Here is a 27,346-nt window from a genome sequence, read left to right on the forward strand (position 1 = left end):
AATTTAGCGATTCACGCCATTTCAGGAATTCGAAACGAACTTCTTAATGTGATGCCTGCCCCCCCCCCCACAAAACTGTTAAATCCCCCAAATCCCATTCCTAGAGAAGAGTTATTTCCCTTTATACAAACTCTACAGCCTTTAGGTTGGACATTCCATCTTATTTATTACACTGCTGGACAAGGCAATAAGGGAAAAAAAAAAAAACATGAAAATATTCATTTTTCTGCAGCTCCTTAAATGAAGAAAATGTTTGACCTGAGGTGATAATCTCCCAAATCTGATTAAACCACACAATCTCCAGCATTCGTTTCATTCGACCGCTCGCTTGCCTGTACCTCTTTTCCTCTCCACTGTCTACCCTTGTCCTCCAATCCTTCAAATGAAATCTAAACATCCTCCTGAAGGAAATGTAAGGGGGGGTGGGGTGGGGGGGGAGAGGAGACGTTGCTTAGTGACACAATCAAACGTTGATAATAAATGCATTTTAATAGATTTGTGTCAACAAAAAACCCATACAGTAAGTATACACCTAAAGGTATCTAGAGTGTTCAGATGCAGTAATGCTCAATTTGATATATTTATTTATCTTTTTGACACTGAAAACAATACAATCCAAGTCTAAGGTTTACCACAAAGAGCATACGTCAACAAATAAAAGCTTATAAAAATTAAGGGCAAGAACGCAAAAGAGTAATGAACAATAAATGATCGGTTCCAAAGTAATATATATCTATGGATATATATATAATTTTTTTTCCCCACTTTTTTATTTTTTATAACTATAGATGAGTGTGTCCATCCCACACAAGAAGTATTACTTTCATAGAAAGAATGGGATCTCTTTGTTAATCATTAACAGACAGATTTCACTTCTACACTTCATAAAGACAAAAAACAAATGTGATAATACATTTGTGCATAAACAAATCAAACAACCAGGGAATTCCCCTCGAAAGAACGGTTACCTCATACGAATATCCTATTGTAAATAAATCGCCCGCTATTGTGCTCAGAGTCGGTGTGCATGCCTACCCAACACAGTGCTCTACGCCCAAAATTAAAAAGGGAACCTAGAAACAAATACATGTAAACACACTGTTTCGGTTACACAGAGGCAAAGACCAGCTTTTGCTAATTAACCAACTATTCACGACGAGGATGTGCTCCTTCACTTGGCAACAGAGAATCGTGGGTCGGAAGATTGCAGCTGCGATCGGTTTCATCAAAAACACTGACATTGGCTCTGCTAGACCAGACTGATAGGCTGTCTTGCTCAGTGCAAAAACATCATTTACCTATAGACCTGAACGTTTGAAAATATCTCAAGACGCTGAACTAATACCACTACTACAACATACTAGTGTGATTTAAAAAACAAAAAACAAAAAAAACAGTCAACTAAGGTTAAAGCTACAGAATCAGTACACGTTAGAACTAGTCATCTTGGGGAGATCAAAATCCACTAGCGTTTCAGGTCTTATTTCTTTGATCACACAAATTAAGTAGGATGTTTCACGTGTAGTGCAGTTCAAAAACACTCAAGTCTTAATTTAGCCTCGTTTGGGGAGGGGGGAGGCTTTTAAACCCTTCCATGCAAAAGTCTCCAACACTAAGGCCATCCCTTCATTAACTGCAAGCTGATCCGTGGCGCTCTCTTGGCTGCCGCTGAAAGTGCGATCGGTAAGGCATTATAAAGCAGCCAGACAATGAAATTGTTAACGAGTGGAAAACACCTGGAAAACAGATGGAAGGAAGCCTTGCTCAGTGCTCAGGGCTTTTCCAGCAGGACTAAAAGCCTAAATGCACCGTCGAACTGAAGGCGCTGCGAAAAAGGATATATAAAAAAAAAAAAAAAAAAAAATGGCGAGCTCACCAGCACGGCTTACTTTGATAGCAGCATCAGCATTCAAGAAAGCCTCTGATCAAACCTCATCACAGACACAAAGTCAGACAGGAATTCTTTCACCGCAAAATTAGAGGCAGTGCACGTTAGTCATTATAATCAACTTGCCACCAAATAGTTAATTATTAGCGAACAAAATAAATTAGCAATTGTAAATAAATATCTCGTTAATTAGTCCTACATGTTCTCCCACATGACTCATTTTCTGTTTCCTACTAAACACACTGCATTGTTGTACCCACATGGCAACTAGTTAAGTGCTTAGGCCACAGGACTGTAAACACCAGCCTACGCTGGACCACCACAGCAGAGATAAATACCTATGCTGGTCCTGGAGGGGCAAAAAAAAAAAAAAAAAAAAAAAAGAAAGAAAGAAAAAAAAACCCTTGTTAAATTGTCCACCAGTATCAGACCAGACAGACAAGCACTAAGGCTATAAATACCCTATTTTTATGAAATAATTAACACACACACACACACACATACACAATAAACTGGAAACTTTGAAATAAGAGTATCTATTAGAGACCTTAGCATTCAGGCAGGCTTCAAATATCCCTGATGTGTGAGACAATGAGGGAAAACTGCACCATCACCTCCCCCACAGTTCTACGTGGACGTTAGATTAAAGGGGAGAGCGAGGCATCGTTCAGTTGTGGGTTTTTTTTTTTTTTTTGGATGTGCAGATGGATTTTGTACAATCCTTTACAACAGAACTAGCCTCAGCTGGTTAGAGTGCAGCTACAGGTAGCGAAGACTTTTGGATTTGCAAGGATTACACCTAAAATTATCTTGGAGGAATATTACTTCAGTCCATACGATGGCAAACGGACAGAGACTGAGGGCATGTCTAGCCTATGAGAGCAAGTCGTCTGGGTTGATCTCGGGGATGGGCTGCCTCCAGAAACAAAATGAGCTGAACTCGGGGAAGCTGAACGCCGAGCTCTGTTCTTTACTCAGCAACGGAAACACGTGCTCCACCAGCTCGCTCAGCCTGCTGTACCTGCACAGAAATGACAACACACACACATAAATACATGTGGCCTTCCGGAACATAATACAACCTGCTAGGGAATTCTGCCTAATGCTAGGGAATTCTGCATAATGCTATGGGAATTCTGCATAATGCTAGGGAATTCTGCTAGGGAAATCTGCCTAATGCTAGGGGAATCCTGCCTAATGCTAGGGAATTCGGCTAGGGAATTCTGCCTAATGCAAGGGGAATTCTGCCTAATGCTAGGGAATTCTGCCTAATGCTAGGGAATTCTGCTAGGGAAATCTGCCTAATGCTAGGGAATTCTGCTAGGGAAATCTGCCTAATGCAAGGGGAATTCTGCCTAATGCAAGGGGAATTCTGCCTAATGCAAGGGGAATTCTGCTAGGGAAATCTGCCTAATGCTATGGGAATTCTGCCTAATGCTATGGGAATTCTGCCTAGTGCTATGGGAATTCTGCCTAGTGCTATGGGAATCGGATAGGGAATTCTGCCTAATGCAAGGGGAATTCTGCCTAATGCAAGGGGAATTCTGCTAGGGAATTCTGCCTAATGCTAGGGAATTCTGCTAGGGAATTCTGCCTAATGCTAGGGAATTCTGCCTAACGCTAGGGAATTCTGCCTAATGCGAGAGAATATTGCAAGGGAATTTATGAAAGTCATTTAGCAAATAAAGCAAGTGTACAGAGAAAAATAATGTTAATCCCTTTAAGTCCCATCTTATTATTCAGTAATCTGCCTTAAAGCATAATAATTCACCAAGTACAATGAATTATTCAGTAACTACAGTGAAACTAATCGAAGAAATATGTAAAAAAATAAAAAATAATAAAAAATTTTAAAAACTTGACCTTGCAGATCAAGTGCACACGCAATCCAGTGTATGTTTGTTTGTGTCAGCAAACTGTTTTAGAATTGATTAACGAGTGAAAAAATGATGTACTCTCAGCAACTGAAGCTGAACAGATTGAAGATGAAGCATTGCTCACAGTGAACAACGTTCTGACTGAAAAATAACCAGAGAAATAAAATATTACTTATACAGGGTGTAGCAAGAATTGTGCAATTCAGCCGAGGTCCGAGGTCCAAAACATTGTACCGAACGTTTCCAGGGTTAAAACTTTAAAATTTAATGTAATGTATGTTGCTGTTTTTTTAAAGGCAGTGCTGAACATGTGTCTTTTCTGAACCGGATTCCTTGCTGAAAGTTTGTCGCAAACCCCCAGAAGGTAGAACGATGTAATCGGTTTAATTTAAATAAACCCCCTCTTTTCTCTTCTTTTTCGAAGAGTTCAAGGGTTATGAAAGCAGGAAGACTGAGTCCTGAACGCAGTGAACAGCCTTAACTGGATTCCAAGGGATAATTCGATTACAGCACTGCAGATGGAAGAAGTAGGCATGCTTACGAGGTCTTGTTTCCTTTGGTCTGCTCCTGAATGAGCTCTCCTTTAGGGTTGACGGTGAAGATCCTGCAAACAGGCACTCCGACCTCCTTATAGGCGAAAACATCCTACAAAGAGAAAGCGAGCCAGACTTATGTGACAGGCTGTGGAACATTACAGAACATCTTTCCACCGAGTATGTAAACAAATTCCCTAAGACAAATTTTAGACAGAAAAACAGATGCAATCATGTCTGTAAAAGCAGCCAATAATTTAATGACACTCTCCACCCAGGGAAAGTATCACCAATACAAGGATTTTAATGCTCATGGTGACAAATCTTTCTGTTCACTTTAAATCTCTGTGCTGTCTTCGTAAGTTCTTGAGCTGCTTGTTAACCCTTGATAAACTCTCGTCTTTATCAATACTGTTAATTATCCTAAAGCAAGCATTCTTAACTGAAGTTATGTTTTCACTTTCAGTAAAGAATGCCTCAAAAAGGAATCTCAAGTGACATTGCATGTAGCCATGTTATATACTTGTTGGAAATGCTGCCCTCTGCAGGCAATTACAAGTACTGTACATGGGCAATTGTCTCCCAATAACTCTCCCAAAGTTATAAATATATCCATTTTGCACGCCCCAAATACAGCCATTCCATAAGCAATATCTGAACTGCCATTTATGATATACTGCCATTTTGTTTTTCAATCATCCTGCCACCCAGCTGATGCAAGCTGCATGGCAGACAGCACACCTCAATGCACACATCACACTTGCCAACAGCAGCTAACAATAATAATAATAATTTTTAAAAAATGCAAAATGCATTTCCAACAAGCATATAGCAAACAGAGCTTACTACAATCCGACTCACATTGGTCCTGTTTCCGAATGCAGCATAAAAGGGATGCTTGTTGGACTGGAACAGGTTCTTGATGTCAGTAAGACATTCAATCTTGAAAATCTCGGGCTTTTTCTCGATCACTTCTCTGTAAAAGGAAAAGAACACAAAATCTCAGTAGGCTGTACACTTTATGGACTGCACGCTACTTACAATTCAGGAATATCTGTGTATGTAAATGTGCGGCCCAGCATCGTGTCACGTCTTGAGAGTACTATATAAAATGTACTAATAAAAATGCCCGTGTTTAAAAAGGCTTGGTAGGAAGAAACGTACACTTGACTGAAGCTTCATCCTACAGTTAATGTCTCCTGAATATTCCATCACATTTTCTAAATCATTTTCTCTCAATTTGGTCATTTGTCAATTCCCACCCACTGGCTAGTGCGAGTCCTTAGGTCTTGCGCAATCACACAACATCTACCAACCGGGAAGGATGAAGGCCTTTGAGAAATGTGAACCCAGCCACCAAGGAAGCTCTAACTGCCCTGTTCTACATACACAAGCTCAGAGATGTTCATGACTGGTTAGTCTTACTATGATTGAGAGAGAGAGAGAGAGAGAGAGAGAGAGAGAGAGAGAGAGAGAGAGAGAGAGAGAGAGAGAGAGAGAGAGAGAGAGAGAGAGAGAGAGAGAGAGAGAGAGAGAGAGAGAGAGAGAGAGAGGTATCCCTCCTGGACAACAGGAATCTTATGATAACATTACGAACGTCCCCCCCCCCCCCCCCCCCTGTTACACCACTCAGGAGACACCTTTTTTGTAGTTTGAGTAGGTGTGGTACCTGTGAAATGCGGAGAAGAGGCTGCTGGGAGAAAGCATGAGGGGTCCGCGAGGCAGAATAGTGCCACCATCGTTCACCCACTGCAGATAGCCACGAGTCATATCGGCCATGCCAATAGCTCGTGCTGAACAATACAGAAACTTATAGCCATTCCTGCACAGCACACACAAAAAAACATGAGGGTAAACATGATAGTACAAATCAATGAAACGTTGTGGTCCTGGTCTGACTATTTTGTGGTCTATCTGACACAGTGTAATAAGACAAAAATGAATCTGTCACCAACTCACTCAGCGACAGAGTGGTAAAGCTTGGCAATGCCTTGGTGAGTCCAGTCCTTCCCCAGCTGAGGCAGAATCTGCCCAAACACGTCTGATCTGTACATGCACATACACACACACACACGCGCACACAGTCAGCAAGGAGCCAGAGCTCTATGTCTAAATATAGCCACGCAAATGTCGCTTTCTTTGAAGAATTAACAAAAGGTTTAAAAAAAAAAAAAAAAAAAACCCCAGAGAGATCTTTCACTTCTTGGATGAGGCTTAAACCATGTAATCTGCTAACGAGGAACCTCTCCCTGATTTTAACATATTATCCGGTGCACAGCCCAGGTGGCAGTGCAGAAGAGCTGGATTTAAATTGGCTCATTATGGTGACGTCCTCCGCCTGGTCCGAACCTGTGGCCTTGCTCTTGCCACACTGATGCCGCAGAAATAATAAGCCCCAGTCGTTTTTCTTTTCTACGTTGCCCACCCATCGTTCCATGAGAACAGAGGCAGAGAGCACTGTCTTTTATGTCACACACATATATATATATATATATATATATATATATATATATATATATATATATATATATATATATATATATATATATATATATATATATATATAAAAATAAAAAAGCACATTATATCCGCCTTTGCTGCAATTAAAACTTTAAAACCCCCGACTGGCCTTGAGCTAATATTAGTGCTGAAAGCGCCATCAAACTCAGCACTATTCAATAAGACCGTATCCATTAGACCGTGAAAACAGGGTGACTTATGAAATTAGAAGCTGTACTAGAGTGAACTGCTATTCATTCGCACACTCAATCTCTTTCAACTTATAGTTTCCAACTGATTGGCTTTTCCTCCATGAATAGACCTGGTGCCCCATTCATTATTGTGCATTATTGTGTAAGTGAGCTGTTAAAAGTGACATTTACACACTGTATGGCTCTTGATTTCTCTATCCTTCTAGCTGAATGTGTTGACTAACTTGAAAAGTGACTGGTCTTGAGAAAATTTCACAAACAAGGATTTATTTATAACGGCAAGTGGCCCAGCAAAAGCGACAACATTACACTTTATCATGCTTCATCCATGCTCTCCATTCTAAAACAGCTTTGGACAAAAAAAACAAATAAATAAATAAATAAAATAAAAAAAGGTGTGCATCACTGAAGCACCTACTTTGTAATGGTGCCATCGATGTCAGAAATGATGACCTTGTCATCCCAGTCCCACATATAGATAGTGCCATCACAGCGGCATGTGCCCTGGTACTGGGTGGTTATGCTGAAGGTGACATCATTAGGCCCCTCTTTCAGCTTTAACTTGGCCTGTGACACAGAGACATTCATTACATCACATTACTTTTCTTTTCCTAATGTAACATCGTATGAAATGTTACGCCTCTAATTTCCTAGATGTAATACATAGTTAAACAGCTAAAATCACAGATACATGCGTATTTCGTTTTGGCAGCACATACATATTATACCAAATGAGGATTGTGTTAGTTATTTACTCTTTTTTTCGGTTGAAATGTACGAGAACAAATATGACCAAATTGCAACCTACTGCCAAGTATTAATGATCCATTACTCATTTCAAGTATGTACTAAAACTACTAACGCAAGCTTCTTTAATAGCTAATTGGTTGAGATGATTTGAAGCCAGGAGAGGGAGCTCTAATCAAAATAACGGCCATTACACAATCCCTTCAAAATGATTCACTGGGCTGCATATTAGTCGAAATAAGGGCAGCGAAAGATTATGGGATAGATAATATCAACTTATTTTCACAGAGAAGCCTTTAATAGGGCATTAGACGAAGAGCTCGTACATTTCTGGACATATTGATTAGCAAAGCCTAAAAGGCTGGAGCTTTTTAACACCACTTACACAGGAGCTAAGGGATCAGGGCAAATGGATTTTCCTGCTCGTAACTATAACACTTTTTAAGCTTAGTTTTACCCAGGGAGGTGCAATCATTTAAGTGATTAACGAAAAACAAATCTACAAAGTCGAAAAAAGTTTTAGAAGTATCGCAGTGAACGAATCACCTTCTCCAGTTGGTTCAATTTAGTAAAAGCTCTCTTGTTCTAATTGACGCTGCAGTAATAACCACCGACACCTTCCAGTAGCAGACACAAGCTAGACATCCAGCAGTTTTTTTTTTTTTTGTTTTTGTTTTTTAAGAGCTTTGAAGAATATTATGGTGAGTAAACATGCTTGCCAAAAGGGCGGGTTGCAATGTCAGTCAAATGGCCACTTCCTGTGAGAGTAAGCAGTTTTTGGTCATATTTAGTGATGGAGAATTGTCTAATTCAAAAATTCCATTTCACACCGTTCAAGTGTCTGTCGATATGTCAGAAACCAGTGCATGCATGTGCACACACACACACACACACAAACACAAACACACGTGTGGATAGCCAATTATAGTGCAACCTCCCAAGTGAGACCAGTTAGAATTCCTTCCATTATTGTTTCCATGGTTACAGCCTCTTCTCTAATTAGTGGATTTAACCTTGGGATTATGGGTAGTGGTAATTCACCAGGACTAGGCAAAGAAAAACAATTCATAAAAAAGTTAAATTAGACAAACGTACAGCTTCTAGGGGAACAGTCTTGTAACTTACGGTAAGTCAGAGTCTTGACCAGTTTACATGCTTTAAATAATCTAATTTAAAAAAACAACAATTAAAAAAAAAAAGAAAGAAAAAAAAGGAATAGCTTTTATGCTTTCGTAACCTCACTGCTCATCTCCATAGCCTATTTTTTTATTAAGATCGGTTTCACATAAATGAACAGAATGAATGAATATATGAATGGATAACATACATAGCATGGCGTTTGAGAAATGTGCAAATTTCCTCAAATAAATATAAACAGGAAGAAGACTCAAAGAGGCCAGGATCTCATACATGTTGGAAGTTTATGGGAATATTATCTAGTATTACTTGACCAGTTTTATCACATTAGAGAAAGCTCCTAGTTGAAATAGAACGCCATTCACATTAGGATAGAAGTCAAGTTAAAGAAGACTCACAATCTGGTCGGAAGAGAGGCGCAGGGACTTCCTGTAGGAGTGCATGCTGGTTTGAGGTTGAGGTTGAGGCTGAGGCTCGGTCTGAGCTGAGCGCTCCAGGGAGGCAGCGGCCGCGCTGACCTCCTTCCCCTCCTCATCACTGGAGGATTCTCTGGACTCCACTCTGAACAAACAGTAATCCTTTGGTCAGAGAATTACATGTACTGGCGTGCGCTAGTTCCACATTTAGTCGTCCCTGAAACCGAAGAGAGCTCAAGTCTAAAAGAAACTAGGCTGGGTCACTGCAAGGCGAGTCTGGGAAACTTCCAGTCAGCAACTCGGGTCGTCTTGGGGGGGGGGGGGGGGGGGGGTTTGGGGGTATTATAGTCACTTTAACATTTACGGCATTTGGCGAATGCTCTTATCCAGAACGACTTAGATTTATCACTCTTTTTTTTTTTTTCTTCTTTTTTACAACTGAGTAGTTGCAGGTTCAGGCGGCAGTGGCAGCTTAGCAGTACTGGGATTTGACCTCACAGCCTTCCTATCAGAAGTCTTAACCACTGAGCTACCGCTGCATAATTCTGTTTAACACAATGTCATATATCTTGTTTTATCTTCACCTTTGTTTACACTTTCATTTCTGTCTGGGTGTGTCTAACGTACCATGCTGAAATTCTGCCCTTTAACCCACACCGACAGCAAGCTATGCGACAGGAGGAGACATGGTGTCTTACTTGCAGGGATCATTCCCCAGGGAGGCGTCTCCTTCTTTCAGTTGCTCCTCTTTCATCTCCAGTTTTCCTGCATTCTCAGACTGAAGGCAAAACAGCACAGCAAAGGAAGACATATCAGACAAGACAGCTGCTTACTGCACAATCAAATGATTCACAAAACGCAAATTCATTCCTTCAGGAAAAACAGGTTGTTGTTTTTTTTTTGTCTCAAAATCACACACCACAAAAGACCCAAGTGAATGAGAACACGAGCTCTTCGTGCCTTGAATTCTGCAAATCAACAGCCCTTCAATTTCTTCCTAATGAAAAACCTTGAGAGTAATGAGCTGCCTGCTCTGTTTATATCCATCATCGCTGCGCCTGTAAAACTCCACACACCACGGAGTCCTAATTACCGAACTGCAGGACGGACGTAGACACTGAATCAGACACTGATGGGCGAGCGACTGAAGAGGCTTCAGAGCAAATAAAGGAGTCTCGGATGTTAACACACACATCGCTCGTCGCTTTTTGTGCCAAGAATTACAGAAACAACTCGCCCGGCAAAGCCGAAAGTAAGTTTAATTAACTACAGCTGTTTAACTAGACAACTAGATCTGTAACAAATCTGTTTAGAAGAGGACACCAGAGTATTCTGAGGAAAGATAGAGAAGCAAAAAAATTTCATCAAGCCTCACAGCTAGGTATTTGAAGAAGATGGCAGCATTTAAGGATCACCCACTGCCCAAATCTATAATTACACCTTCCTTTATGCCAACAAACTACAAGGAAGGCATGCCAGAAGAAAGCCCTTTCTCTGTGACTGGCTCTGCCAAGAAACTACAACTGGTTTATGGCTGGATCTTCCAGACGGCCAGCGATACACAACACACATCAAAATCTACACGAATCTGGTTCACTCCAGTCCCCCGACTTATCAACCCTATATAAAAAATGTGAGGTGAGCTGAAGAGGAGCATCAATAAGAGATAATGGAGGATCTGGAGAAATTCTAGCGAGTGCTTCAGATTCCATGCGCTGTATTTTCCCTGCTCTCATTATACGAGAAGGCTCAGTTAGCAAGGCATAGTTGCAAAACATATTAAATGCAGAGTGCTAATTATTTGTGGGTTTAAAAAGTACTTTTTTTTCCCCCTTAGAATACATTTGTTTCAGTTACAGGTTAGGTGATTAAGTTAATTAAACACAAACATTTCTCTCTCTTTTTTTTTTTTTTTTTTTTAAATTACCTTCTTCTCACTCATTATTACTACTAATTTGCCAATAATTCTAGTGGTGATGTAATTTTAACAGCGTTACCTGTTTGATAGTGCTGTCTGCTCGTTTCCGCCAGAACCACCAGCGTCCAGACTTCTTCGGCATCCGCTCTTTAACCCAGGCCTCCTCTGTAGCTTTGGGTAAATTCTTCTGGAAAGCCTGTAAGCTTAAAATTAACGGTGCAGCTAATGTCCAGTTGTAGTATCTGTGGCGAGGGAAATGCATTTTAAATATTTACTATCGAATAATAAGTACAATGATGAGGATTTTTTTTTGTTTGTTTGAACTTTTAAGTATCATTTTATTAGGATTAAAAATGCTCCCTACCTGTTCCCTATCTTCACCACTAAATTTGGATTGTCTATAATGGCGGGATTCTCAGCAAATTCATTGTAAGTGATGATATGTTCCATAAACCTCTCTTTAAAAAAAAAAAAAAGAAGAAAAAAAAAAGAGGGATATAAAACAAAACGTTAACATGATGTTAACCACGTTCTCCAAACATGGAGAATACCAACCAAATGTAGTGTGTGTACCTTTGGATATCTCGGCATTCTCGCTAAGCCCGCCACACAGAGAGAGGGTGACGTCGGGCAGGTCAGAGGCCGAGTCAGACAGACATTCTGTTCCACTGTCAGCTGCAGCGCTGCCCACTGACTGAGGGGACTGAGAACCTGAATGCATCCCTGAGTCCATCCAGTGCTTGGCGTCTGAGTCACTGCGTATACAAACGCACACACACACAGCGGTAAGTTTTCTCCTCAAGTTTTAAAACAGATCCCATGCTTAGCACAGTCAGCTATGTTCACAAAGCAGCTAGCACTAAAAAGTTGAAAAGGCTGATCCAGGATTAGAGTTTTAATTTGCCGACTCAGATGTCGCCGCAAAGAAAGACAAGACGTGGCATTTTAAACAAGCCACAGGATGCAAGTCATTAGCTTCGGTGTACCTCTTGGGAAAGTAGCGTGCAGCCACATCAGGCTCAAGCACTTTCAAATCATCTAAGTAGATATCCTCAGGCCCCTGATGCTGACTTCTCTTTGGTACTCCTGAACAACAAATAGAAAAGAAAAATGCTCTTAAATTAGCAACACTGACGGTTCAGCAGTCTCCAGTCAATGCAATTACATCACTTGTACCAACATCATGAGCCTTAGAGAACACAGGAACGTCAAGCCAGAGAACTTCAACCGTAAATTCACCGCCATACACTGCCTGATTCGGATCTAATCAAGAAGTGTAAATGCTGCAAATTAAGCACCAACTACATTCTGTCGGCGTCCGTTGAAAATGTTACTACCGATTGGAACGGCTTTACGAAGGATAAAAGAGACAATGATTACAGTGGCCACTACAAGCCCATCAATAAGATTACAATCAGTTCACCTTTCTTCTTGGAAGGAGAGTCTGTCTTTGGGCAGACATCCATCATGGCTCCACCCTGAGGGCTGGGGGCGGCAGTATGTGGCTCTGAGGGCGTGGAGGTGGTTACACAGTCAGAAGAGATCAGCGAGGTGATAGGGGTAGCTGGAGTACGAGGCTCAGGCTTTACAATAGTACACATGGGAGCAGGTTCCAGTATGTCTTTCACACCAGCCTCAGGCTCCATAGCCTCAGAGCTCAGGATCACCCTGAAGTGAGTGTTCTCTGATGGCGTTATGGTCACGGTCTTGGGCAGTTCTGTCTTGTCCTTTTTGGCCATCTAGTGGAGATATTTTGAAGACGGGCATTACAGACAATTTACAAATACAACCCGGAGATGTATATCCGATAATAATTAGGCCGACAATTCCAGCGCAATCAATACTGACTGTTTATACTACACTATTAAAGAACTGAAGTGCGCTTAACCCCTTATCCTAAAGCATTTCATTTAGGAAATACTCAGTAAAACTAACAGGAAAAATATAGATATACTGCAGGGTTTGTTTTTCGGTAAGCAATGCAAGTCTGGACCCGGTGGCAGGTGCTGGGAGTTACAGGTTAATGTTCGGGAAAGAATGCAATTTGAAACAAAAGAGAAAAAAAAAAGAAAAAGTAAGAAAGGAGAGAGAGAGGGGGGTAACTGAGAGAAAGTAAAAACCGATAGAAAGTGAAAGAACGGGGGAGGAATGTGCCACTAACAGGTCACAGTGAATCTATCAGTATAACTGCATTTCCTATTGCGACGTGAGGACGTTGGACATTATAAATACAGTAGCTAGTAAAGAGTAAAAGTACTTTTAACATGTTTACCATAACACTATGCTAAAAATGAAATGATGTAGTGTTTATCTATACAGCTCTATTTTACTGCCTATGTTATTGGGCAATAAAACAGGATGACACGTTAAGTATTTCAGTTGGTTGAAGTCAACTTCAGGTCAACGGGATGGAGTTCAGATGGATTCTTATGTAAAGGTTAAGGACCTTTTGTCCCTGTTTAGGGACCTTTTGTAACGACTACATTTGTAAACCAGCCTGCTCATTCGAGTTGAAGTAAGGAATATCGGTTTTACTCTCTTTATGCTGATCCGTATTAATTGTGAGTGTACTCTGCGCCAGGGTGTTCTGACCTGATGCGTCACGCCATAAGATAAGTAGATAGAACGTACGCAAGGCGACAGATAAGTGGTACACCTTGTCATGTGAAGAACCTTATGAACCTCTCTGTACATGTTATCGCATAAAAGACCTAAAAACCTGTTAGATACTGGGTAGGCTTTCACACATTTAGTTAGAGAGGAAGGGAGACAAGTTGCGTGACCAGGCCGAAACAGAACTGTTGAAATTTCCCCATCTGAAGAATTTTATCTAAAGATTTATCCTATTATCCTTAGATCATGTGGTGCGTCCACCTTAGTAGTCCCTGTGAATTAGCTGTTACTATAGAAACAATCATATATTACAGTGAGCCCACATTAATATAAACCTGTTGCCTTTCAGCTGGCACTACTGTCAGCCCTGTGCTGATATAAAAAACGAATCAAGACTAATGAGAATCAAGAATTAAGCAGCCCTAAGCTATAAATCATTGTGTGAAACAAGCTGACTCGCCTTTCCTATTTAAACACACTGTTTAATCAAAGGATTCAAATTCAAAACACTCAAAATCCCTAATGGGAAATTACAGTGCCGTTGTAACAGCGGTAGAGGTCGTCTGATGGATTGGTTTCGCCAATTAACCAAAACCGATCGCTGAAACTATCGGTTATTGGCAAAAAAATTCAACACCGATCGTTTTTCCTGGTACGAGAGCGGCCTCTAGAGGCGAAATAAAAACTCTCTCTGAAATTTTGTTGTGTTATATGAAGTGTTTTTTTTTGTTTCGTTTTGGATGTCTATATTTTTATTTGTTACTTGGAGTGTGACTTTGTGGTTCAGTTTGGATGTATATATTTTATTTACTTGAATATTTCTTAATAGTTACCATATATACATTTTTTATTTCATTTAAAAAAAAAAGTACAGAACATCTGCATGGTACAGTCAGTACTGTTAATTTTTGTAATATAGTCCAGCAATATATTATTTTGTGTGTAATGCTTTCATTCGGTATCGATTTTAAAAACGGTTATCTACAAGTACCGCCCAACTTAGTTGTCGTGTCGGTAAAACCCACTATCGGTCGACCTCTAAACAGTGGGCTCTTTCCCAGATGACGGAACAGGAAAAACTCCAACATTCTTATCTCAGTTAAAGTGTTGAACCATTTCTATTTAAAAAGACGATAAGAAATTTGTGCCGGACTGGCTGAAATGTGGCATCACACATACCCTGGTGGGTTCTGGGAATTCTCCCCATGTCCACTGCATGTGAGACTCCATTTTCAGCATGCTCTCTGAGGGCCGGATCACCAGCTCAGAGTCGCTCTTGGGGGAGAAGGCCTCAGACATGGCGTGACTACACACACACGAGTAAATGCAAAACAGAGATAAGTAAATTCCTGATACACACTATGTGTCACAAGAGTATGTCTTTGATTATGAGTACGCATTCTTGTGTGTTGGGATCAAATGAATATAGTTACATGTCAGTAGATGGCCAGTCTCCATCAGAATAAGGGTAGCTCTCGGGAGAATGACGAACTGCTGGTACTCTAGGTTCAACCTCTTTTAAAGTGCTAATTGAAGATGATCTAAAATGTGCCATTTTGGGGGGGAAAAAATGACATAAAATTCGCTGCAAAAAAATCTTATTTTCTGTTAACTGCACAGAAAAATGAATTCAAATGTAGTTAGTGAAGTTACTGGTCACCGAGTGCTAGGAGTGGCCTCTTCATCAGTGCTCAGATCCATTTCGAAGATATCGTCTGTGTTGGCAGAGGCACCAACAGAGGCAGGAGGAGTCATCTCTTCACGCCGAGGGTCCATTTTATGCTTCTTTCTCCGCCTCTTCTTCTTCTTGGCTGTCCCTGTACTGGGCACGGGGGGCTCGGGAGGCTCCTCAAGGTCCAGCGGGTCGTTGTCTAGACCCTGAGACGTACCTCGATCGTTCCCAACCCAGAACATGTGACTCTCAGTGGGGATTGGAGAGGTCACCAGGTGAGCTGGGACTGTCTCCTGAATTGGACAGAAGTGTACTTTAGGCTCTAGGGACAACTCACATTATTACTCCTTAAATAGAAGTGAAACTGCTTTTAATAAAGCGAATTGATGCAATGGGATTCTTTGTTTGTGTAAACCGTCCCTTCGTGAAAATACTCACATCCTGCACCTCCATTTCCTGGACAAAAAAAGCTTCTCCATTGTCCCCTAGCTTCATGTGTAGATCCACCGGCTCTCCATTTATCTCTATGTCAATCTGAGGAAATTCAAGATCAGAATCTCATCACGCATCGTCCTCACAACCGAGTTACCCGATGCTCGCATTCCCAGTCAAGTTTGTGACCTTTTGATACTTTCCTTCATCCTATTATGATATACAGTCCCCTCAGAAAGTATTGGAACGGCAAGGCCAAACAAGAAACACCCGCCAGTCACATGCTCCAATCATTTTGATCACCTGAAAATAAAAATGGGCGGGGTCAAACAAAAGGCCCCATGTTCCAAGTTGTTTAACACATCTAGATGTAAATATCAGGAAATGAAAGCTGAAATTCTGATCAAACGTCTTTAGCGTATAGCTTCAATAAAAGCCGTGTTCCAATAATTTTGGAGGGGACTGTATTGAAACAAATATATGCAAATCATTAATTCATTTAAAAAAAAAAAAATCATTTACAAACAATTAATTATAAGCATACACATGACTATCTGAATCATTTGTTATTGCTTTAGAATTTTGACCACTTTCCATTGTTCTTATATACCGAACAATCCAAGAAGTTCATTCATTCATCTTCAATTACTGCAATATCCTGGTCAGGGTCACAGTGGATCCACGCACACAAACGCACGCACACCCGCCTAGGGGCAATTCAGAGGTGCCAACCCGCCTACCAGCATGAACAGTGTGAGGAAACCCATGTGAAAGCCTGGAGGCAGCCCCGAGGAAGTCCACGTGCACACTGAGAACATATAAAATTCGGCAGAGACGGTAATCCGTGCTCAGAGTCAGACCAGGGACCCTGGAGCTGTGAGCGGGCCATCACGTAAATCTAATAACATATTCTGTCTAAAAATAAATAAATAAATAGCTGAAGAAAAAGTATTTACTGTTGTGACATCATACCACATCATTACAGAAAGTCCCAGAGAAGACCTGACCGGTTTCTGAAACACTATTCAGTATCTGATGTCTCGAACAGATAGAAACGCATACAAATGATCAATGCTTACGGAATAGCAATCTTTCTTACGCTTCTTACTACAGCGCATCGGTTTTCTACGCGTCAGAGTGAAGCCTCGCGTAAATGAAACCCGCGGTCTCCTGTTACACCAATGCATTTTTAATGACCTGTTCAGCCACGACCTGACACAAATACCAAACGGGACCGGCGTGCTGGCATTCGGTCATGGACAAAGAGATCATATCGCACACCGATCACAATGACGTGCACGCAGAATGCTCGGCTTTCAACCGAAAACCAGGCTGCTGGAAACTTTAGCACTGATCCAAAACCTCTGGAGAATACGGACTTATTCGGGGTTCTTACACAGAATCCACCCAATCTCTGCTGTACTCAATCTCTGGCTTTCTACACACACTTCGGGGAAAAACCTCTCGTCTTCAGTTACAAGGTTGCTAGGCAATCTGGGCATTCTGCACAGAAATAAGGGCCAGAATGTTAACGATGCCACTAACGATGGTCTGGGGTGAGAACGAACCAGAGCCGTCCCTCATGCAACTCGATATAAAATATTTAAAGCGAGACAAAAAGCAGGATCAGGAACTGTTTCTTTTAAATCCAACACTCTCTACGTGACGGAAGGTCAGGTTAAAAAAAAAAAAAAAAAAATTTTTTTTTTAAAATACGGGGTAAATTTTGGCCAACGTTTAAGACCCTCAATGAGCACTGGAAAAGATTATTATTACTTATTAATTTTTTTTTAAAGTCACATTTTGTTTGTCTTCCCATTATATAAGCAACCTTGATGGTTGCTTATATTCCCACTCCTTGTTTGGCAGGCACTTCTTATTCTGAGAAACCTGTTGCCATAGCAACCTCCCTCTCAGCATCTCCACACTTCTTGTGGGTTGACAGACCTTCTTCATCGCTCTTCGCATGTCAGCTACATGCAAAAAAAACCGCCCACATTTCCTGTTGCTCAACTAAGTGGAAATGCGATTGATCTTATTATGTAAAAAGCAGGATGGAACGTATCTCGAAGTTTTACACGAATAACACTTCTACTAACACGTATTAAAAGTATTCCAACACACTGATTTGTCTGTGCATGTTTAGTTCTTTAAAAAACGTACATGCGCTCGTTGACCGCATTCGTTAGGAACACCTGTACATCGGCACGTTTACGCAGTGTTCTGGTCAGCCAGTCATGTGGGAGCATTACCCCGGTTTTAATCGAAGTCGAAAACCGGAAAAACAAACAAACAATAAAAAAAAAAAAAAAAATGTTTTTTCTAATTAAATGTTTTATTGGCTTTAATATTTTTTTCCCCTCACTTTATGAAAACGGATTGTTTTATTTGCGTTATTACATTATATGTGTTTTAATTATTAATGAATTACTCATTTTATAACAATCATTAATATGTTTTGCTTTATCACCATTACATTAGTAATTCACGCTTTTATTACATTAACTTGGCTTTTACATATTTCCAACAGACACCCATTTTAAGTGCTTACATCAATCAGCGGCAGTCGAATGACCTGCTCAGGATGCAGTGATTAACAATTACATAGAGAGTCTCTATAGCGAGTCTATTATAACTTTCCAGTAATGTAAAGCAGGTTATTGAATTTTGGGTCTCTGCGCCAAGGCCATTATATAAGAAGTTGCATTCTATTTTGGGCCATTACAGATACAAAAACAGTACAAGGACACACACACACACCACTCGGTCATTTACACAGGATGTTCTCCATTCTACAACAAGGGGTGGTGATCCAGAATAGACTCTTGCTGATAATACATTTCCAGCAAATTCATAGTATAGTTCAATGTTTGTAAAAATGACAGGCCCACTGATGAGAAAAACGTTTACGCTGACTGGACCTGTTCTGGTGATGAGATCAGGGTGCAACTCAGGACAATGAGGATTTAAAAATTATTTTATTTTTTTAAACTGACTCACTATAGCTGACGGGAACCTGAGCTCTCCATTTTAACCTATTATATGGTTTCCTTACCTTAGCACTGTGCAGAAACAAAATGACAGACGATGGCTTATGTTCGAAAAGCAAACGGGTAGCTATAAATAATGTTCTTCGTGTGCGGCTTTTGAAACGTGACAGCAGGGTGGGGTTAAGCAGGAACAGTTACCGTGACAACCCCGCTGTATAGAGACGTACAAACGGAATACAGAACAGAATATAAAGGAGACGTCGCCCACCAGTCCAGCACGAGTTTCACATGCCTCTCGCGCTCCCGTTATAACCTGTGCCCCTGCCATCACTCACCACTTTCTCTTTGGAGCGCAGCACTCCCAGTTTCCCAAAGCGCACATGAAAAGGAGAACACTGGTAGGTCCCGTCCTTCTGCCGTACGACCACCACGTCGATGCAGCCCGACAGCGTGGCCTGGTTGATGCCCTTATACAGCTCCTTCACCGTCACCAGCACCTGACCTGCCAGCTGTCCCACATAGTTCATGGTGTCTACCTGCTCAGAGACATGAGGGAGGGAGAAAAGAAAAAAAAAAAGAGGAGGTCAGCACAGATCAGTGCTTTCTTTCAGTCTGTTAGTCCCAATATTAATGGCATCGTTAGTTTCATTACGAAGAACAATTTCCTCACCGCCATAAAGCTTTCGTTTATACTGAGCGATTCCCATAAAAGGGTCATTAGATCAACATATTTCACAGTAACAACCACGGTGACAGATTTCCCAATACCGTCACTTTAACGTCCCTGTATATCATATTTAATTAGGAGTTTGGCTCCGGGAGTCTCTCTCCGTTCGTACACCACCAGTACAGACTCACAATGGGTAAGATGCAGATTATTCACCCCTCAGGCTGTTTCTCTTGGCAGTGGAGGTTTAATTCATGTTTCACAACAAGCGACAGTCAGACAACTGCACGTTTGTTCCTCAAGGCTAAGCAGAAGCAGAACCACAACTCCTGTTAAATTTAAAGACGAGGTTCACAAGGTTTTGACAAAAACAGGCAATAAATTAGGGATGTGACTAAATGCCAATACGTTCAACAGATAATGTGTTCTAAAGACATACAAATATAGTTATGAATAGAATGTGCACTAGTTTGGGGTTTTTATTTTTTTAGAAAGCTTGAAAAAAAAAAAAAAAAAAAAAAAAAAGTTCAGATCTGGTTCAGATTAGAGGTGTATAAAAACCGGGATCCTGAGCACGGGATGGAGAGGTAGGAAACTTGCGAAACAAACAAAAACAAACAACAGACCATGTACACGTAGCGGTAGTCCTTAGTCCAACTTCCTAGCTCCGGTCACAGTGGGTTAAAAGGATACTAGTTTGCTTATATGAGGGTCAAATTGTTTATTGGAAAAAAAAAGAGGGGGGGGGGGGGCGCTGGGGGCACAAAAGTATAATTTTGTGGTCAAACATTTAAACTAGAGACGCACCGATACTAAATTTCTCAGCCGATACCGTTAACCGATTATTCAGAGTGATATCGGCCGATAACCGATAGTCCTGCCTTTTATACCTTCTTCTAAAAGAATAATAATCAATTCCATAATTCTGAAAGAAATGCAAATAAAAACTTTATTCTCTCCATTACATTTGTTATTTCCATATTTCCTTCAATCTAGAACATTGTGAACCCAATGAGTATAATTACCTGCAATGACTAACAAACGACAAAATACATCAAATCTATTTTAGTGTAGCACCAGCCTGGGTCTTTTTCAGGAAAGCCACCACTGCGCGATCTAAATGAGTAAAATCTAGGTCATTCTTTATTTAGACCAAGCCACTTCGTGAAGACTTTGTACCTAGGAATAGTCGACGGTGAAGACTTTGTACCTAGGAATAGTCGACTTTTTTTTTTTCTTAATGGTGTAAACATGAAAATGACATTTCTACGTCAACCTTCGGAGGCAAAATGAGTTAAACATTTAGAGGCAAACTAAGAAATACTACTCAGGCTGACTGTCATGATTCTACTCACAGAGTTTAAAGACGACGATTTATTCAAGATCTGTGAGAAGAAAACGGCTCCATAACTCGTTGTAGACCTACTAAATAAATAAAATAAAAAAGTCACATGGTTATTAAACAAGAGGAGAAAAGAAATGTATATGATTTTCCTGAGCCCTTGTGAGTCGCCCTGACCTACATAAAGTATTCGTGTAGCCTATTTCAAATATTTGTTATATCGTGTCAGAGTGATTCATTCCCTCTGCTTGGCTGATGTACGTTTGGTTTTGTTTTGTTTTTTTAAATACTGAATTGACAGTTTGAGGTAGTGTGCTAACGCTACCCAGTCTGTGCCAGACAAAACACACAGAAGATAGAGAACACACAGAACAGGGATCGGAAAATACACTGAGTAAACATTTGGCAGCTACTGTACACTTACACTATGCACTCTACAGTCTAGTGTACGGATTTCAGAAAGGTAGTACCGTCTCAAATGGAATACTAGCGGTTTTTACTAACCGGACACATAAGCCGTTTCCCTGTCGATGGCACATGACGTTAAACGCATGTAATGCGCTGCCGCTAGCTTTAGCAGAATACCCAGAGTCGAGGACAATGAATTTCATCATTTTACTGTTTGTCAACGTCACCTTTAATGGTCAACGTGAGCTCAGTCGTCATCAGACGGAGACGTAATCATCACGTGACGGTGGAAAAAAGTGCGCGATCTCCAAGTCCTCTAAGTTAGGGGACTTGCAAACTTTACAAAGCGGAGTTTGTGTAGTACGGAAGCACGACACTGATGCACGAGCACAAACTCGTGTTTGTATCCAAAATGCTCCACCGTGTGCATGGGGTTGGGGAAACTGCTGCGAGTTGCTTCAAAGTTTGTTATTATATGGTGTATTTGCGCGCTTGCGATGTAACCTCTGTCGTTTATTATAACAGGAGCGATGTGCAAGTGACCTATTAGTGACGAGGCCACGTTGCTCCTCACTCTCAATGTAGATAAACAGCGTGAGCAAGGTCTGTAACGTCAAATTAAAACAGTACGATCAAAGCAAACATGAATAAAACAATGTGCCTAAAAGCAGCGAGGAACAGAAAACCATAAGGTGCAGTGAAAGTGAGATTTTATCATTAATTTAAGACTGTAGTTTAATTATCAGTGCTTTTTGTGCATCCATTAAAACAAAGTATATACATATATGGGTAATAAACAGGGATGCATCACGATGCAAAAATTCAAGGACGTGCACCGTGGGAATGTTCGATTATATGCAACATGTGGTTGGTTACATGACATTCTACGGCTGCGATCTACAGTGCCCAAGAAAGAGATTACGGAACGGCACTTTAGCTGACTTTGGAGCTCTATTTCTGGTTAAAACAACTCCTCAGGCACTGCTACAGATCACAGACTTTGTTTATTCCACCACATGTTGGGGTGAATTTATACATGTGATCTACTTTGAAAATATGATGAACCTGTAGTACATTTTATTTAAAATATTAAAACTCTGTTTGTTGCAGTCTTTTGATTCATTTCCTTTTATACAGACAAAAATGCACGCTGTTTTGCGTCATCGTATTTCTTCATGCGATTTTGTTCAAAATGTCGAGCATCGAATCGAATCGAAATCATGAAGCCAGTGTCGTGAATCAAATCGAAATGTAATCGCTACACCCAGAGAATTAAACTTCAACATATATAAAATAGGGCGTATACAGCATATACATATAAATACGGTATATATTGCAATACTGGTGACCTGGAAGCCCTCAATATGCAAATGAGCACTCTTCTGTGGACTTTCTGAGCACTTCAGAGGATTTTGTTGACGTTTTGATGAACTGCAGCATTGCCATACTCCATAAAATAATTTGGGTTACTTTAAGGCAGGCCAATCTTTAATCGTGGCTCATCATAGGTTCATATTTATTAAAAGGCACATCACAATTACAATGCAGAGCGGTAAAATCACGAATATATTGTTCTCTTCCATGTCACGCAGCCTTCCTTTAAATATCTAAATAAGTGGAGCCAGGACATTTATTAATAATTATTCATTAAAACTTATTAGTCTTATCGGTGTACACGCCAATATTTATAGCTGTGCTGATTAACAGTACTATAAACCTGTGATAAGGATAAAAGTCCTTATCATCACGGCGATACACTTCCCAGAGCAGTAAACATGTAATGAAAGTAAAAGTAAATATCTTATTGAGCAATGTAAGCTTTCATTTGTCTGGGAAATTTTCTCTGTTGAAACGATGTACAAAAACAATATAGTTTTAATGTACATTAGAATAATAATAATAATAATAATAATAATAATAATAATAAGACGACGACGACAAGGACTGTGGTTTCTGACTGATGCTCAGACAACTTCAGATGTGGCCAGTTAGTGAATAACCAAAATACCAAGTTAAATAAATGTAATAGGAGTCAGATTTTGTACTTGTTCTTCATAATTTAAAGAAGAAAAAAAAAAGTCTCTGGACATGCAGAAAAAATGGCCATCCTACCATACTAAAATCTAAAACCTAGGACAAATATAATACGCTGGGAAATATTATCCGAAAGTGAAGAGGTGCATAAATGTATGCATGTTACGCGATAAATAAATAGAAAGGAGGTCATATGCCAGGTCCAGATAGACCCCTATATGGGTTTACTTACAAAAGACCAGGATGTCGATATTGTTGAAGAGTCGTCCTGCTGTCTGATGTCTTCCTCAGTCCCACTGCAGAGGAAGTCTAATTCTGACCAAGAATGCACTTGCTTCATTACAGCCAACAGCTCAAGTGCATTCTGGGCCTTTTAAACTCCTCAAAGTGCTTCTGTTTTCCTGTCATACTAACACCTCAGAGAGTGTGCACTTGGCCTTGCAAGTACAAACATATACTAGTTGGCATGGACAGCACATAAAGTCAGCACTTTATAGACAGATAAGAAGTCATGATTCTTGGTACGGGGGCTGCTGATAAGGGTTGTGCATGCGGGCGTAGTGCAGGAATAAGCTCCACCACCACTGAGAGATCGTCTTCCTGACTCAAAAACAGCACAGTCTGGTTAATGATTTTACCACGAGGAACTCGGGCTTCTGCGGAAGCAGCCAACTAGCAGAGAGGACAGAGTGGAATTTCACCCTTATCCTAACTCAACCCGGTTTGGGGACGTGACAGTTCAGCTCTTCGCTGAAGGAAAACAGGCGTACGCAAACAGGAGTGCCTAAGACTGTGTTAGTCACTCGGTTTTCTACGTCAGAGCTGATCATAATCGATTCTCCAGGTCAAATGTTTAAAAAATTATTTCTGGAAATTGTTAAGTCAAGTCAAAATTTGTACGGTCAAACATAGACCATGGTCAACCTCTGGAAGACCAAACACTGGTTGGATGGATACGGGTATACGGTAAATGGCCTGCACTTATATAGTGCCTTTTAACCAGTTCTACAAGCCGCTTTACATTTTATGTTTCTCATTCACACACCAATGGTAGCAGAGCTGCCACGCGAGGTGCTAGCTTGCCATAGGGAGCAACTTGGGGTTCAGTGTCTTGCCCAAGGACACTTCAGCATGTGGAGTCACACGGGCCGGGAATCCAACTGCCAACCCTACGATTAGTGGACAACCCGCTCTACCACCTGAGCCGCGGTTATATCTGGCTGTTTCTTATTAAGCCATCTCTTAAACTTGGATAATCTATATCCATAACCTTGGATTATCGTGAACAGAAACATGAACATACCTTTTCATGTTCGTACAGTGGTGAAACTTAGTAGTGTTATTGAAATCATTTTGAGAAGATAAAAACCTTTAAGAGTGCAAGTACAGTTCTGAATGTGGAGAAATGCTTTAGAAAGGGGAAAACAAATCTCTCTCATATTAAAAAGCCAATAAATGGTAATAAACTCAGCAGTTTTTTTTACTTCTTTCTAAATGTATTATCTAAGATATTTAAAGTTATAATTTTTTAAAATATTGAATTTTTACAAAACTAACATAGTTCCTAATTAAGGCATTTTACACTGAATATTCAGAACATTTAACAATATTCTTAATTATATTCTGCTGAAATGAAACTCGAGAAAAAAAAAAGAAAAGAACAAAAAAAAAAAGATTCGTTCATTTTGCTGACCGAGATTCAAAGATCCGAGTCATTAAAATGATCCGAACTTCCCATCACTATTAGAAAATACTATTGGCCTCCTGACTGGTCGACTTCAGGAAGATAGCCAAATCGGCGCGTCCAAAAGTCGCTCTGCTTTTTGAAGTGCGCTCAGTTGTTCATGTTCAAACTGATGAAACTTAATTATTATTAGTTCAATTAAGTTTCATCACTTAACGACAAAAAAAAAAAGCTTCACAAAAAAGGGGGAAACTTCCACTGGTTTTACTCAGATTATCTAGAACAAAAACATGACCATAGCTGTTCATTCAATAATGAAACTCAGAAGTATTATTTAAATAACATTAAGCATGCTAGTGGGTTTTAACAGAATAGACACCGTTCTGAAGGTGGAGAAAGGCTTTACAAAGGGCAAAGAAAAGAAAACTTTGCTTCCACAGTAAATTATGTGAGCAGGCGTCGCCATTCTCTTTGGCTCGATACAATGATGAGTTGGCAGAGCAACTGGAAGAACTTCACCACACTGTCAGTAGCAGAGCAGTTTTTCTTGACTTGACACAACATTAACTTTATATCAGTCCATAAACAGAAGGAGAAGTGATTCTGCAACGTCTATCAGCATTACTTAAGGGGTTTTCTTCGAAAACGAAACCAGCGTGTCGACCCATAAAGCGTTGCCTGTGTTACCTACAAACAAACCGGCATCCGTTCCACCGGCTAGGAAGGATTTATTATTTTTATTTGCTTTTTCCTCTTTAAACGTTCTCAAAACGAACCTCCAGGCCAAACCTTAGTATTTCAGCTAACACCACCAGGTACTCTGTTTTTGTAACGTTAATAAAATAAGCTAGCTAACCAAACACATTAGTGAGTTCGCTAGCTGGCCATTTTGAATACAACCCGACTGACGTTAGCTGAATGCTAGCTAGCGCGCGACAGTCACTCATCATATCATATATATCTTATCATATGACCTGGCTGTTAGCCGGCTAGCTACATCAACACACAAATTATATCAACCAGCGACATTTACGCTAAAAAAAAATAATAATAATGTTACAGAGTGCAAACGTGTCAAACGACACACGCTTAAGATGGTGAATCACCTTATATTCAGAGAGGAGCTGCTGTTTATGTTGACGTTCCGCTTTCTGATTAGCTTCCTCGCCGATGGTAATGTTAGCCTTTCATTCTCAAAGCTGCTCTTCATCAGAAAAAAAAGACACGGAAAGGCGTGTTGTTGTTGTTGTTGTTTTTCTTGGCTAAATCATAAGACTGTTTACGTGCTGTAAGCAGCGTCTGCTCGGCTGAAGCACCGGTGGTGAGGCGCGACCGTGGCCACTGTAGAAGCCCCTTCCCGTGATTCACCGCGGCATCACTCTCTCTCGGGCGTGTGACTGACCTGTGTGTACACTGTGTCCGTGTGCTATACCGTCGCGTGCAAAAGTTTACACACCCCTGTGTTGTGGATGAAAAAAGGACATTGTAGCTCAAGATGGCAAAAATGGCATGTTTCCTGCAATAAGATGACAAACCAAGTGAAAAGTCATACCTTTTCTTTTCTAGATCTGGCCTTATGTTTTGGTTTGCCATCTTAGTGCAGGAAACATTCACATGCCACTGTATGTATGATGTGGTCATGTGATTAAATATTGAGTATGTGTGATGTGGTGATGTGATTAAATATTGAGTATGTGTGATGTGGTGATGTGATTAAATATTGAGTATGTGTGATGTGGTGATGTGATTAAATATTGAGTATGTGTGATGTGGTGATGTGATTAAATATTGAGTATGTATGATGTGGTCATGTGATTAAATATTGAGTATGTATGTATGTATGATGTGGTCATGTGATTAAATATTGAGTATGTGTGATGTGGTGATGTGATTAAATATTGAGTATGTATGTATGTATGATGTGGTCATGTGATTAAATATTGAGTATGTATGTATGTATGATGTGGTTATGTGATTAAATATTGAGTATGTATGATGTGGTGATGTGATTAAATATTGAGTATGTGTGATGTGGTGATGTTATTAAATATTGAGTATGTGTGATGTGGTGATGTGATTAAATATTGAGTATGTATGATGTGGTGATGTGATTAAATATTGAGTATGTATGTATGTATGATGTGGTCATGTGATTAAATATTGAGTATGTATGTATGTATGATGTGGTCATGTGATTAAATATTGAGTATGTGTGATGTGGTGATGTGATTAAATATTGAGTATGTGTGATGTGGTGATGTGATTAAATATTGAGTA

At 40.2% G+C, this 27,346-nt stretch overlaps 1 protein-coding gene across 3 annotated transcripts; it reads right to left on the minus strand.

Annotated features, from left to right (window-relative positions):
* Positions 1-470: 470 nt before the first annotated feature.
* On the minus strand, positions 471-26,476 carry lpin2 (lipin 2). 3 transcript variants are annotated; one of them, XM_053681951.1, is made up of 20 exons: positions 23,618-23,964; positions 20,957-21,026; positions 19,270-19,470; positions 15,951-16,046; positions 15,501-15,805; positions 15,274-15,381; positions 15,020-15,146; positions 12,651-12,966; positions 12,214-12,313; positions 11,801-11,982; positions 11,592-11,685; positions 11,307-11,469; positions 10,008-10,087; positions 9,292-9,454; positions 7,428-7,576; positions 6,258-6,344; positions 5,968-6,120; positions 5,160-5,274; positions 4,307-4,410; positions 471-2,909 (listed from the first exon to the last, which is right to left on the minus strand). In XM_053681951.1, the coding sequence occupies exons 3-20, from the start codon at positions 19,459-19,461 to the stop codon at positions 2,762-2,764; spliced, it is 2,682 nt and encodes an 893-aa protein (XP_053537926.1). In that variant the 5' UTR covers positions 19,462-19,470; positions 20,957-21,026; positions 23,618-23,964; the 3' UTR covers positions 471-2,761. The 3 variants fall into 3 exon arrangements, with proteins under 3 accessions (XP_053537926.1, XP_017328363.2, XP_017328360.2); XM_017472874.3 differs by lacking the exons at positions 20,957-21,026; positions 23,618-23,964 and adding an exon at positions 26,176-26,476; XM_017472871.3 differs by lacking the exon at positions 20,957-21,026.
* Positions 26,477-27,346: the final 870 nt, after the last annotated feature.

The sequence above is a fragment of the Ictalurus punctatus genome, chromosome 7 (assembly GCF_001660625.3).
Source record: "Ictalurus punctatus breed USDA103 chromosome 7, Coco_2.0, whole genome shotgun sequence".
NCBI classification, from domain to species: domain Eukaryota; kingdom Metazoa; phylum Chordata; class Actinopteri; order Siluriformes; family Ictaluridae; genus Ictalurus; species Ictalurus punctatus.

What these genes read in the sequence shown, in the direction of transcription:
- lpin2 (XM_017472871.3), bottom strand. Translation starts at nt 23,725, where the DNA reads ATGAAGCAAGTGCATTCTTGGTCAGAATTAGACTTCCTCTGCAGTGGG. An exon ending in TGCGCTCCAAAGAGAAAGTG is followed by an intron (nt 16,047 to 19,269) that starts GTGAGTGATGGC and finishes GAATTTCCTCAG; the next exon opens with ATTGACATAGAGATAAATGG. An exon ending in ATCGATGGCACCATTACAAA is followed by an intron (nt 6,345 to 7,427) that starts GTAGGTGCTTCA and finishes GTGCATGTACAG; the next exon opens with ATCAGACGTGTTTGGGCAGA.